This window comes from Peromyscus leucopus, chromosome X (assembly GCF_004664715.2).
Source record: "Peromyscus leucopus breed LL Stock chromosome X, UCI_PerLeu_2.1, whole genome shotgun sequence".
In the NCBI taxonomy this organism is placed as follows: domain Eukaryota; kingdom Metazoa; phylum Chordata; class Mammalia; order Rodentia; family Cricetidae; genus Peromyscus; species Peromyscus leucopus.
In genome coordinates this window covers 61,155,843-61,170,152 of record NC_051083.1, presented here as the reverse complement: position 1 = coordinate 61,170,152, position 14,310 = coordinate 61,155,843, and the positions used below count along the sequence as shown (strand labels likewise).

Genomic DNA, 14,310 nt, shown 5'->3' with positions numbered 1-14,310 from the left:
TTCTGGAATTAAAGGTGTGTGCCACCACTGCCCAGCTTTTAAATTAAATATTTTAACAGTAGTTAAAAATTTTAGGCCACAAGCCAGGTGGTGGCGCACGCCTTTAATCCCAGCACTTGGGAGGCAGAAGCAGGTGGATCTCTGACTCAGGTCCTCTACAGAGCTAGTTCCAGGACGGCTAGGGCTGTCGTGTTACACAGAGAAACCATGTCTCAAGAAACAAACAAACAAACAAAAATTTTAGGCCAGACAACTTTGGCAGGGCAAAGGTTCCCAGTCTTGTCTCAATTGGAGCCATCTTTGGTTTAATCTGAAACTGACCACCCCACCCTTCTACTCACACTGTGAAAAGTCCCATGGGAAAGCACCTAGCCTTGTTCTAGAAACTCAAGGTCAAAATGCCTTGCTAAGTGCATGATTTTGGCTTCTGTTAATCTGCACTCCTACTTTACTTTCCCCTGCAACTGCAAACCAGGATGTAGTTTTGCCGTGTTCTTTGCCTTTAAAAGTTCTGTGTGAGGGCCTGGAGAGATGGCTCAGCAGGTTAAGAGCACTGGCTGCTCTTCCAGAGGACCCGGGTTCAAGTCCCAGCACCCACATGGCAGCTCACAACTGTCTGCAACTCCAGTTTCAGGGGACCCAAAACTTCCCATGGCAAAACACATAGAATTAATATATATACTACTGGGTGGTGGTGGCCCCTGCCTTTAATCCCAATATATATATATTTCTGTGTGAAATGCATTTGAGGCTGCTCTATGAAAAGTGTTTCTCTCCAGGCATAGAAACACTGAATATAGACTCAATTTGGACTTTGGTTGAGCTGAGTGGTCTTTGGATCTCTACCCTACAACGCAAGTCTGCCAAAACCTTCATAGGTAACTGAAATGCTGCATTTTAGTGTTGAAAAATCAATGGGATAGTATTGCTGTACTAACATTTAATCAAAAAAAAAAAGTAGGGTGTGGTGGTAGACACTCGTAGTTTCAGAATTTAGGAGGTAGAGGAAAGAGGATCAGGAGTTCAAAACTGACTTTGGCTGCATAAGACTATCTAAAAAAATCTAATTATAAAAAATAAAGCCAGGCAGTGGTGGCGCACGCCTTTAATCCCAGCACTCAGGAGGCAGAAGCAGGCAGATCTCTGTGAGTTCGAGGCCAGCCTGGGCTACAGATCGAGATCCGGGACAGGCACCAAAACTACACAGAGAAACCCTGCCTCAAAAAAAAAATCCAATAAATAAATAAATAAAAATAAAAACAAAGCACCAAGATAGTCCCTCTGTGTTTTTACTTAATAAGACTACTTAGGATCACACATCATGCATGTGTGTGGTTTATTTATAGTATTGGGGATTGAAACCATGGCCTTGCATGTGCTAGACAGGTGCTCTACATCTCCATCACTTTTTAAACATTTACGTGTGTGTGTGTGTGTGTGTGTGTGTGTGTGTGTGTATGTATGTGTGTGTATGATGTATGGATGTGAGTGCAGGCACTCAACATGCCACAGCACATGTGAAGGTCAGAGGGAAGTTTTCGAGACTCAGTTCCCGCCTTCTGCCATGGTTCTGGGAATGAAACTGGGGTCATCAGGCTTGGACAGCACAAGTGCTTTTATACATTGGGCCATCTCACTGGCTGGCCTTCCATCACCTTTGAAAATTTGGGGGTGAAGCAACCCCAAATTTTATAGTGGGACCTGATGCCCTCTTGTGGCATAAAGTAGTCCATACAGATAGAGCACTCATGTACATAAAATAAATAAATCTTTTTAAAAATGAAAAAAAAATTGGGGGTGAGGGTATTGCTTCTTTTTCATCATTATCTTTTTTTTTCAAGACAGGGTTTCTCTGTGTAGCCCTGGATATCCTGGAATTCACTCTGTAGACCAGGCCTGCCTCTGTCGTGGGATATCTGTACACTGTGACTGGTGTAATAAAAAGCTGAAAGGTCAATAGCTGGGCAGGAGGTTTAGGTGGGATTTTCTCGGAGAGAGAGGAAGAGGAGGAGGAATCTAGGCTCTCAAGGGATGCCAGGAGAGGAAACAGGAGGTGCAAAATGGAAGAGCGGTAACACCAGTGACAGAACATAGATTAACATAAATGAGTTAGTGTAAGTTATAAGAGCTAGTTGAGACAAGCCTAGGCTAACGGCCAAGGTTTCACAGTAAGTTTCCGTATTGTTATTTGTGAGCTGGCAGCCAATGAAAAGGTACTACTTCACTTAGACTCCAGGATCCACCTGCCTCTTCCTCTGGGACTAAAGGTGTGTGCCACCACTACCTGGCTTACATTTTTAATTTTTTTTTTTTTGAAATGCTCGGCTTTTATTTCTAATCACGATGTATCAATAGATACAATTCTGTTAAGCAAAAGCCCCTGCTTAGGCGTCACAAATTTTTAAGAACTGAAAGAGGTTTTGACACCCCAGTGTGTGAGGACCAGCCCCTCTGATAGTAGTTTGCTCTTGATACAGAGTCAATCATGACCTCTAGTGGAGACATCCAGCCAATTTGCATGCCGATGGAACTGACTCAGTTGCCAGCATAGGAGGACATCCTTTGAGAGCTCTTGACCCTTCCTTCATCACCTTCCCCTTTTACCACCCACCTACCCCAGTGCCGAGTCTGATTCCCCCTGCACTGGTTAGAAACTGGCCTTTTCGAGACAGGCTGGAGCACCAGCAGCAGAGTCTCCAGGAGGCATCTGTGCAAGAACAATTCCGGGATCTTACTCAGAATGTCCAAGCAAAGTCTCCTGGGTAGAGCCTGACTCTGTCTATGGAGACTCACACTGTTCTCATGAATACTCAGGGGAGGGATTTGTGGTGCCTTTCAGAATTTACAGTCGTTGTGAAATAGTGATTCTTGCTTCTTCATTTGGCTCAATTCCTGCTCCCGTGGAGCCGTTCTACTGGAGTATCTTATTGTTAAGCGGGAGTTGAGAACCTTCCTTGAAGTACCTGGCATTTGTTTAAGGAAAAAAGCGGGTAACCACCCATCCTGAGTGAGACTTTAGCTCATCACAGATGCTGCCTCTTCATAGCAAGGAACAGAAGTGTGAGTTGAAGCCATGCTTCTAAGGTTTTAAAACGCAAAGAAATCGCTTAGACTCCAAGATCCACCTGCCTCTTCCTCTGGGACTAAAGGTGTGTGCCACCACTACCTGGCTTACATTTTTAATTTTTAATTTTTTTAAATATTTATTTATCACATATACAGTGTTCTGCATGCAGGTATGCCTGCATGCCAGAAGAGGGCACCAGATCTCATTATACATGGTTGTGAGCCATCATGTGGTAGCTGGGAATTGAACTCAGGACCTCTGGAAAAGCAGGCAGCACTCTTAACCTCTGAGCCATCTCTCCACCCCACATTTTTAATTTTTAAGATAGGATTTTCCTAGGTTTCCTAGGCTAGTTTCGAACTCACTGTGTATGTAGCTGAGGCTGGCTCCCCTGGAGCTGGAGTCACAGATGGTTGTGAGCCACCTAGTGTGGGTGCTAATAACCAAATCCAGGTCTTCTGAAGAGCAGCAAGTACTCTTAACTACTGAGTTACCTCCCCAGCCCCCAGGATGATCTTTTCAACATATCTTATAGTAGTTATTCAATATAGTTATACCATACTGCCTCTTGGGCGGTCGTACTGGAGGAAAAGCAGACCCATTGAGCGGTAGATAGAGGCTTAGTATGGAAAGGGATAGCAAGTGGGAGAAATGAGTGCGCCGAATGGCAGGAGGTGTGAGTGAAGAAGCGTTCGGTTAGCTGTCATTGTGGAGACCTCAAGCATGGAGCTCTCAGGCGTCTGTTCCTTGAGGGAGCTGAGAAGGCAGGTTGCAGCAGTGATGTTCCAGGAGCTTGGGGGAACGGCACGCCAAATCAGGAGTATAGAAGCCATCGCCTCTGCTGTTTCTCTGGAGGTGGAAATGCCTCCATTCATCCTGTAGAAAGTGTCAACGAATTGGGAGATAACAGAGTTTTCATGAGTGGGCATGTGGGTGAAGTTAACCTGTCAGTATTCACCCAGTTGGTGTCCTCGGTTGATAGTTGGTATCCTCAGAGCTGGTGCAGGGGCCGCTGGTATATCTGAAGAGCCTCTGAGGGTTGGTCTTGGCCCAAGTCTGGCAGGAGGGGTTGTGGTGGCCCACAGAGGCTTCCTAGTGAGACCTTACTCAGGATCAGAGAATCTGAGTTTGCTTTACCCAGCAGGGCTGCATAGTGGGATGATTTGGCCGGGGGGGGGGGGTGTTACCACGTGTTTGGAAGTGTCTGCATTTGGCTTATGGTGTGCTTTGATCTTGCAAGGGGGAGGTCTTTTACCTCTCCCCTTGGCATATTATAAAAAGCCCTTTTGAGCCGGGTGGTGGTGGTGGTGGTGGTGGTGGTGGTGGTGGTGGTGGTGCACACCTTTAATCCCAGCACTTGGGAGGCAGAGGCAGGCGGATCTCTGTGAGTTTGAGGCCAGCCTGATCTACAGAGTGAGATCCAGGAAAGGCGCAAAGCTACACAGAGAAACCCTGTCTCGAAAAACCAAAAAAAAAAAAAAAAGCCCTTTTGAATAAAGCTCTGGGCAACTGGGTATCGACCCAGGGCCCTCCCAAAGCCATCCTGTGTCTCTTGTCTTCTTATCTCATCTCCTTCTATCTTTCTATCTAATATTTCCCCATCCCTTTCTCCTCCCAAGAACCCTTGTGGGAGCTGGACTCTGGCAGACTTCCACAAGGAGTGGACCTATGCAGGAACCTGTAAGTTGTAAAAAAAAAAAAAAAAAAAAAAAATCTGGAACAGATTTACATCTTGGTGTTATTGCAAAAGGCTATGGCTTTGGGTTAAAGGTATGAACACTTTCTAGGGCCTGGTTTCAGCCCAATGAAACATTTTTAAATCTATAACCAAAGGAAATTTACTGAATGGAAGTGGTTGGGTGAGTGAAGCAGGAAGGCTTCCCTAAACATCCTCAGATCTGAGAAGGATATGTATGTGAACAGAAGTGAGACAGCTTTTCATTCTTCATATAAACAAACCTTAAAGCTGTTTCTTTTATCCAAATCTCCAGGAGTTACTGAGAACAGTCTATAGTAAAAAGTTACACTGAAATCTGTTCTGTGAGTTTATCTGATGTGGCAACAAGCTAAATCGTGTCTAGACCTAGTAGAAACCCTAGGAGAGGGAGACCTGTGAATTTTATATGGAGAACTGAGAAGGCAGCTGCAGCAAAGCCTGGTCGTCAAATGGAATCAGAGAGCTGAGAAGGATAAATTATACAGCTTTCGAATCTATTAAAAATGACAGGGACCAGCCCATACCCAGTTAGCCATACCCAGGTCTCCACATTGTTGGAGGCAGAAGTATCAGAACAGCATCAATCTTTGGCCACCAGGTCCATAAGGTCAGAATCTCCCATGGAAGAGGGACATAGAGAAGACTGACTTTACTTTATTTAGGCAAAATGGGTGCAATCAATTCCCTGGTGTCCTGCTGTTTGTCCACAGTCTGGCCCAGGTCCTGGTGGCAGGTGTCCCATTGGGGCATCTTGCCCAGAGGTCAGTGTTGCCATCATCCAGATGGAGAGAGCTTCTTCAGAGACCTTGGGTCACTCCTAGGATCTGGGAGACTCTGTCTGATATAATAAACTTTTTGATCAACATTTTAAATGCCAAATTCTGCAGCTCTCTGAGTATTTGAGGACTGCCTGTCTATTAGGTATGAATGCCTGACTATTGGCTTACAGACTCCAATATGTTAGCAGCTTCCATAAGGCTAGGACTTACTGTCTCCTGAGAAGGCAAAGAAGAGTGACAGGAAAGATCCCAGGGCGAATGAGAACAGGAGAAAAGGGGCTTGTGAGTCAGGGTGTGGCCCACCTCTAAGAAAAGGACCCTCTCGTGGGACCAGAAACTCCATCATAGAATATTTATCTTGTTTATCAGATACCTCATTTACCAAACACATGACATCATTTATTTAAATTTTTTAGAAGAAATAAGTGTAAATCTCTAAGTTGGTTTTTGTTAATCTGGAGATATATGACAAAATCAAGTTTTAATATTGTTAACAATTTAGTTTTAATATCAGTGGGCTTATGCTTAGGTCACAAAGTCTGGCTGCCAGCAAGACTCATCCCTGTACATGGATGCAGAGGTGCAGCTTTAATATCTCAGTAAACCAGCATGGTGCCTGGTACATGGTCATCCTCAGCATGGCAGACCATGTGGTGTGACCAACTTAAATAAAAGACGTTTCCCGGCCGTAACGTGGCTCCTACTGGCAGCCAGCCGGCTGTCCAGAGAAGGTACTGCAGCTGCCAGCATGTGGCCTTCTACATCATGATGAGGTCATCAGCTGAGATGGAGGAGAGCTGTGTGGTTGCTGGTCAAAACATGTTTCTTTTTCTTTTAAATAGGTAAATCTAAGTCATAAGGAAGGGAGAAGGAAGAAAGTGAGTGGTGGTATTGAATGGAAGTCAAAGCTGCCAGTGGAAGAGAAAGCAGGCTTGTTACAGGCGGAGGGAGCAGATCTGCCACGGGTGGAGGCAAGTAAGTGGGTCCTTTAGCGGGCCCTGCCAAAGTACGCCACCAAGCAGACACGCCACATGCAGCAATTAGTGAAAGAGGTTTGAGGGAGGAGGAAAGGAAAAAAGTGAAAGACCCCTTAGAGTGGGGGCAGGCCCTGATTGCTCACAGAAGTCGTACATGTCCTGAAAAATCACGGTTCCCATGGATGAGAGGGGGGAAAGGAATCCCTACAGCCTTTAGCCGTGGGCGTGTTTGCCAGGTGTTTGATCTTGCAAAGGGGAGGTCTTTTGCCTTTCCCCTTGGCATATTATAAAAAGCCCTTTTGAATAAAGCTCTGGGCGGCTGGGTATTGACCCAGGCCCTCCCAAAGCTATCCTGTGTCTCTGTCTTTCTTATTGTCTCTATCTTTCTACCTAGTATTTCCTCATTCTTCTCTCCTCCACCCAAGAAACCCTTCCACAGGTCAGAGCTGGACTCCAGTGGACTCTGGTCCCCAACAAAAACTAGCAGGTACTTTTATCCTCCCCCACAGGCTGGATCTTGGTGAAGCCAGTCTTCCCAGAGTTTGTGGGCCTGTTGGTCTCTCATTTGGACCCCTGCCTGGGTAAGGGCTCTCTGTTTTATATTTACTTGAGCACAAACCTGGCATTTAGCTGAGACATCCCATGCTAGGCTCTCGAATCTAGATATAACATACCTTGGTCTGAGCAACTGAGAAAGTTTTGTGGACCCCAGATGAGTAGGCTGGTGAAGGCCAGTTACCAGAGTCCTGCCAGTTGTTTCTGGAAGAATCATCTTTCCCTCTGGTGTCTCCATCAACCTGTGGGTTTGAGCTGTCCATTCTTTCCTTTTGTGTACCCTGTTTCTTCTTGGTTGTACCATGGAGTCTCGGGCAGCACTGGGTCATGGCATGTCACGAAAATATCAGTAGGCCCCACTGGCCTTAGGGCTGTTTGTCTTGAGCCAGGTCAGCAGCCTGGCAGTGGAGGACAGCAATTTGTAGGGAAGCCAAATAGCCTCTAGAAGGGCCCAGACTTTTTTCTTGAGAAGCCCTCTTTCTCTATAGATCATACACCATGGACATGGCCGGTAGTAAAAGGACACTGACCGATGGTCCGTGTATGTGTCGGTGGACTCTCCTTTTCCCCATCTGAGAGCCTGGGTCAGATCAATCAGCTCTCTCCAGGCTGAGGTACCTGGCTTGGGCCCAGATCATTTCAGTTAAAGTAACTATTGCAGTGCCTACGAACCTGTCTTTAATCCTTCTACACAGTACCTAATGAAATTGTTGAAAGTCTCCTTGGTCAGTGTTGGACAGAAGGGAAAATTCATTCTGTTCAGGATGTGTTGTCTGGCAGGGATCCCCCTGCCCAGCCCAGCCCAGGGGTGGTTTTTCTACTTTTTTCAGAGAATGGTGGCTTTTACAGATCATTGGTTGAAAAAGCGACATAAATCATGAAAAAGGAAGGAGTGGAGCTTTCTCTTTTCATTCAGGCTCAGCCCTGGGGAACTTATCCCCTTCCCTGGGGCTGCTTAGAGCAGGCAGGAGCAGAGGGAACGTTCACCTGGGGGACTGTTTCCCCCTACCTGTGTGCATTCCACTTAGACGTCGGGGGAGGGGGGCCCTGGACGAGAGGCCTGGCCCCCCCCCTCCACACAGGGACCAACCCTGACTGAGCGGGAGTCAAGCAACAAAACACACAGGCGCAGGCGCTCCTGCTCCCCAAGTGGGACAGGTGGGTGGGCTGTTTGTTTGTTTTGTTTTGTTTTGTTTCTCTGGGTGACCTGGCAGAGCCAAAAGGATTTGAGTCCCCAGCAAGAGGGGACACAGATCCGAAGCTGAGTGGGGGGAGGGTCTCACACCAGAGAAAGCCACTGATCAACACAAGGAAACAAAACTGTCAGGGAGAGAGAGAGAGAGATGGGGGGGAGGAGAGAGAGGAGAGACAACCGGGGCAGCCACCACACAATCACACACCTGACCAGACAGAGAGATCCAGTGATCCTCACGTGGATCCAGACACTGGATCAGCAGCTATGTCCCACCTCTCCTACGGGTCCAAACAGAAGTCCCCTTAACCAGACTCGCCTCTGGAGGTGACAGACCAGGTGACTTTCTAATCTGTTTCCTTTTGGGGTGGAGGAGTCAGCTCCCTCTGAAACGTTAGGGAGCAACTGATCAAAGGGAACCCTGGGGACCTGGAACATCTCATGCTGCACACCCCCTAAGAGTCCCCTGACCATCACACTCTTCCTCACTCAAGGGGCTCGGAGAGTCTCTGTGTCTCGAGGTCTGATCTCTGGGTCTGGGTGGGCCTCCAGAAATGTGGGGGTGTCCACCAGAGAAGACTACTTGGACGTGGTTTAAGCCTATAGGAAGTCTTTATTAGCTGGCCGGCAACTACACTTGGTGTTTGGGATCCCAGTGTAGCCCTGAGCCTTTCTCAGGGTGAGCTTTTAAGCACACAAACCATGTCCCGGGTTGACATACTTCAGTTAACAAGAATTTTAGCCAGAAGCAGAACTACAGAAGCCAAAACGCCAGGTTAGACATTAAGAGACTTTTCCAGAACTATTGACATTGATAGACTAGGTCTTTGTTTTAGTTTTGGCAGGTGGTACTGTCTGCGTGGTGAGTTTTATAGTGTGAATGGCACTTCCATCGTGAGGTCAGTTGGGCTAAGATCTGGGATCTAGGGGCCTATTACATGGCAGAATCTATGAAAGTCAACCAGATCACTGTGATCATTTCTACAATACCCTTGCTAAATTTGTGCCTGTCCTATCCATTTTTGAAAAGGAGCATTGAAATCTATAGCTGGCACTCAGGAAACTGAGGCAGAGGTTTTGCCATGAGTTCCAGGTCAGCCTGTGCTGCAGAGAAAGACCGTGTCTCCAAGAAATCCATGGCTCAATTGTGGATCTATCTGTTTCTCATTGTGTAGCTCTGGATGGCTGTCATGGAATTCTGTGTTAGAACCCAGAGCTCTGCTTGCCCCTGCTTCCTGAGTGCTGGGGTTAAAGGTATGCACCACCACACCTGGCCCTGGAACTCTTTTCGCTTCTCTGGGTTACTGGAAATGGAACCCAGGTTCTCACACACATGTCAGGTCAGCCCTCTGCCACTGAGCACCTCTCCTTACTCAAGGTTCGAGTCTTTGTTATTTTACTGACTGCTTAAACGTTCTTAGGGTACACAGCCAATTTGAAGAATTACGGTACTATTGGGCATGGTGGTGCCCAACTTTAGCAGCCCTTGGGAGGTGAAGGCAGAAGCAGGGAGGTCAAGGCCTGCCTGGTTTACCCAGTGAGTTCCAGGCCAGTCAAGGCTGCGCAGTGAGACCCTGTTTCAACTCCTCCCGGCCCCCCAAAACAAACCAAAGTAAATAAACTTGGTAGGTAAGGTGTGTGTGTGTGTGTGTGTGTGTGTGTGTGTGTGTGTAAAACAACACTAAAGAAGAGAGCATGAATTTGCAGGGGGAGTTGGAGGGGGAAGAGGAAGGTGCCCAAGTGATTTAGATGCGTGGCTCATGTATGAAATTTTCAAGAAAAAGATAAAATGATTTTAAAAAGTGAAGTTTATCTGAGTGTGGTAGCGCACACCTTTAACCCCAATACTAGAGAGGCAGAAGCAGGTGGATCTGTGCAAGTTTGAAGCCAGTCTGGAGTCTATAACAAGCTCCAGGCCAGCCAGGGCTGCAGAGAGACTTTGTCTCAAAAATAATAAAGTTTATGAGGCTGCAGAGATGTCTCAGCAATTCAGAGCATTCATTGGTCTTGCAGAAGACCTGGGCTCTATTCCCAGCACCCTCATGCTGGCTTGCAACTGTCCATACTTCCAGTTCCAGAGGATACAACGGCCTCCTCTGACCTCCCTGGGCAACGGGCATCAAGAGGTGCACACAGCCTAAACACCCACACATAAAATAAGAAGAAGAATAAAATTTTAAAAATCTGATCTTGGAACGCTTTCATCACTGTCTAAAATTGCCTGTTTTCAGTTGCTCCTTGTTCCTTCCTCCAGGTGCCAGCAACTATTTATGGGTCCTATAAATGTGACTTTCCAGGGCTCAGTGACCTTTCCCCGTCTAGTGGATTCTGTTGTGGCCTGTGGCCTTGGTCTTGCTGAGATGCTTCAAAGCCTTATTAAGAATGTCTGGGTCCCCATGAAACCCTACTATACCCAGGTTTACCAGGAAATTTGGGTAGGAATGGGGTTAATGACCTTCATCATTTATAAAATCAGGAGTGCTTATGAAAGAAGTAAAGCTTTGAAAGGCGCCAGTCCTGCACCTGCCCATGGCCATCATTAACTTAACCACTCCGAGTCCACTGACGATGAATCCTGTCAGCTAAACTTAAGCAAGCTGTGTTAGATGAGAACATGGAACATCGCTGTGCACTTACCTAAGTACCATTTACAATGTGGCATTAATAAATGTATGTGAGCAGCACACAAAACAAGTGACTTTCCTGAACAATTCAATTGGATCATACATGTAGTGAGACTAGTCTTCTGGTCCTAGCCAGAGTAACTCCATCATGGCCTTTTGGTTTGGTTTGGTTTGGTTTGGTTTGGTTTGGTTTGGTTTGGTTTGGTTTTTCGAGACAGGGTTTCTCTGTGTAGCCCTGGCTGTTCTGGAATTTGCTCTGTAGACCAGGCTGTCCTCGAACTCAGAGATCCACCTGCTTCTGCCTTCTGAATGGGATTAAAGGTGTGCACCACCACTGCCTAGCAAGTAACTCCATCTTGTAACAATTCACCAGGTAGCCATTCTATGTGCCAGACTTAGGTAAAACTGCTAAATCCAGAGAAGTCCCCCATAAGGACAAAAATGTGCTGCTCACAAAGATGATGTTCCCAGAGTCTGGTTCAAGCCTGTAGTCACCTCTGCTAATGTAACACTAGGTGGCGCTCTAAACTCGAGTTTGTTAATGCTGCTGCAGCCTTAGAGCTGTAAACCACAGGAGCTTTGGAGATAGGGGGCTGGTGGGCGACTTTGGGAGAATGAAACTGTCCACATTTGTCCTTCCCTCTGTAAGCAACTTTCTAATAAACTTTCCCTGGGCCTTGCAATGCTAGTTACGCACTCTATCAGTAAGTTACATTTCCAGCTCATAGATTCTGTTATTGAAGATGTACTTACATACACCATTCTGTAAGCTGGTAGTGCCATCCCAGTGCAGAGTCAGATGTAAGCTCTTTGGGCCTTTTGGATAAAATAATGTGCAGACTCAAATGTTAATTTACATCTCCTAGGGATAGTTTCACAAGAATATGTCATCTTTTGAGGCTAGTTTAAAGTGATCCATATGGATCTCCTTTTATTCTGTTATGTTCCTCTGTGATGTGCTCCTTTTTATGCTTTTGGTCATTTATTTTTGTTTTTTTGAGATGGTCTCACCACATAGCTCAGGCTACCCTCAAAATCACACTAACCTTCCTGCTTCAACATCCTGAGTGCTTGGATCGCAGACTTGAGCAACTACACCTGGCAACCTGGCATCGTCCTGGTTTTTGTTGTTGTTGATCTCATGCTGCCTTTAGCTAGCCTAGATCTGGAAGTGTAGACCAGGCTGGCCTTGAACTTCTTGTGGTAATCCTCTTCTTTCTGCCTCCGAAATGCTGAAATTATAGGTGCATACTCCATTCTCAGCTCCCTTTTAAAATGTTTATTTTATTTTTTGGTTTTGTTTAAAAATATCTAATTTTATTATTTTATTAGTAAAGCAATAAATCCAGGGTAGGTTGTTTAAGAAGTATTAGGGAAAATTATTAAGGTAAATTGAGGAAATACACTCACAAATGCAGGACGGAGTGGACAGCTGAAATCGTCCTTTGATATGACCAGGAGTCAATCCACCTAGGAGGCAGGGTAGGGAGAAAGGGCATGTGACCCTTCTCCCTCCCCTCTTAAGAAGCACTGCCTCCTCTGGGCCAAGGTCATGGGCGGAGCAGATACCACTACATATGAGTATGGATGTATTACCTGCGAGTATGTCTATGCAGCACATTCGTTCAGTGTCTTGGGGGCCATAAGAGGATATCAGAGTCCCTGGACCTGGAGTTGCAGCCTTTTTAAAGTCACCATGTGGATGCTAGGAGTTGAATCTGGATCCTCTGAGACAGCAGCCAGTGTTCTTAACCACTGAGCTATCTCTCCAGCTCGCCACTCCCCAGTGTGTGTGTGTGTGTGTGTGTGTGTGTGTGTGTGTGTGTGTGTGTGTGTATTTCTTTTTATCTTTTCCTAGACAGGGTCTCACTATGTAGACCAGGCTGGCCTTGAACTCACATAGATCCATCTTCTTCTGCCTCCAAAGTGCTGGGATTCAAGTTGTTTGCCCCCACTGCCTGGCTTCCAGCCCCCTTTTAAAAGCTATCTGGTTTGAGTTGGGCTCTGGCTCTGTTGCGTAAGCAGCGAGTGTTGTGCCGCCCGCCGGTCAGGTGGAGAGAAGTACAGCATGGGATGCTCTAGCCACTTCCCTTCACCCTTCTGTTGGGCTGCCTTCTGAGTTTGACTCATAAAATTCTTTGCATGTTCTCCATCCAAAGCCTTTGTTACAGACATACGTTTAGGTATTTTCTGTCAGTCCACACTTGCATTTCTTTTTCTTAAATAAAACCAGCAGACTTTTTAAACCTTGAAGTCTAATATTTTTCCTGCATTTTAATCCATCTCTTGTGTAATCACTCTTTCTTTGCCTATATTCTTTTTTTCTTCCTTTTCCTCCTCCTTTTTTTTTTTTTTTTTTTTTTTTTTTCGAGACAGGTTTCTCTGTGTAGCTTTGCGCCTTTCTGAGCTCACTTGGTAGCCCAGCTGGCCTCGAACTCACAGAGATCCGCCTGGCTCTGCCTCCCGAGTGCTGGGATTAAAGGCGTGCGCCACCAACGCCCCCTCCTCCTCTTTTTTAAAAAAGATTTATTTTATTATGTACACAGGCCAGAAGAGGGCGCCAGATCTCACTATACCTGGGAATTGAACTCAGGACCTCTGGAAGGACAACAGCCAGTGTTCTTAACCACTGAGCCATCTCTCCAGCCCCCGCCTATATTTCTTAAAATTATTTCTTTTATTTTTTGAGATTACAATATAATGAAATAAATTCCCCCTTCCCTTCTCTCCCTCCTAACCCTCCCATATACTACTCCTTGCTCTCTTCGGCCTCTTCTTTCATTCATTGCTACATTCATATTGTATATACATACATATTCCTAAATACAACCTGCTCAGTCTCTATAATGTTACTCGTGTGTATGTTCTCCGGGCTGACCGTTGGTATTGGAGAATCAGTTGGAGTGCTCTTCCCTGGGGAAGATGATTTCTCACTCTCAGCATTCCTCAGTTACCTGCAGGTGTGGAGGGCTGAGGCCTCCTGGGCTTTCCCCAGCCATGTTATCTTGTCTATGGTTGTTGTCCTTGTTTCCTTGTCTGTATCACTTTATATTCTTGGTTACTATTATGAATAGAACTTGTTTTCTTTTCTTTTCTTTTTTTTTTTTCTTTTTTTGGTTTTTCGAGACAGGGTTTCTCTGTGTAGCTTTGCGCCTTTCCTGGAGCTCACTTGGTAGTCCAGGCTGGCCTCGAACTCATAGAGATCCGCCTGGCTCTGCCTCCCAAGTGCTGGGATTAAAGGCGTGCGCCACCAACGCCCGGCTAGAACTTGTTTTCTATACATGCTCTTAACAGCTGACCATCTCTCTAGCCCTCATGATTCAGGTATAATTTTTAAGTGGTCATTTTGCATATAAAAGCTTCCTTTGTTTAATGAGTGGGGAGTTGGTTGTTTGGATT

The 14,310-nt window shown here is 46.1% G+C and overlaps 1 protein-coding gene across 1 annotated transcript; it reads left to right on the top strand.

The window, feature by feature from the left end:
* The first annotated feature begins 10,617 nt into the window (after positions 1-10,617).
* On the top strand, positions 10,618-10,830 carry LOC114708634 (ATP synthase subunit ATP5MPL, mitochondrial-like). Its single transcript, XM_037198751.1, has one exon. It carries the CDS (start codon positions 10,648-10,650, stop codon positions 10,828-10,830), a length of 183 nt encoding a protein of 60 aa, XP_037054646.1. The 5' UTR covers positions 10,618-10,647.
* Positions 10,831-14,310: the final 3,480 nt, after the last annotated feature.

Excerpts from the sequence above, each read along its gene's own strand:
- LOC114708634 (XM_037198751.1), top strand. The coding sequence starts at position 10,648 with ATGCTTCAAAGCCTTATTAAGAATGTCTGGGTCCCCATGAAACCCTAC.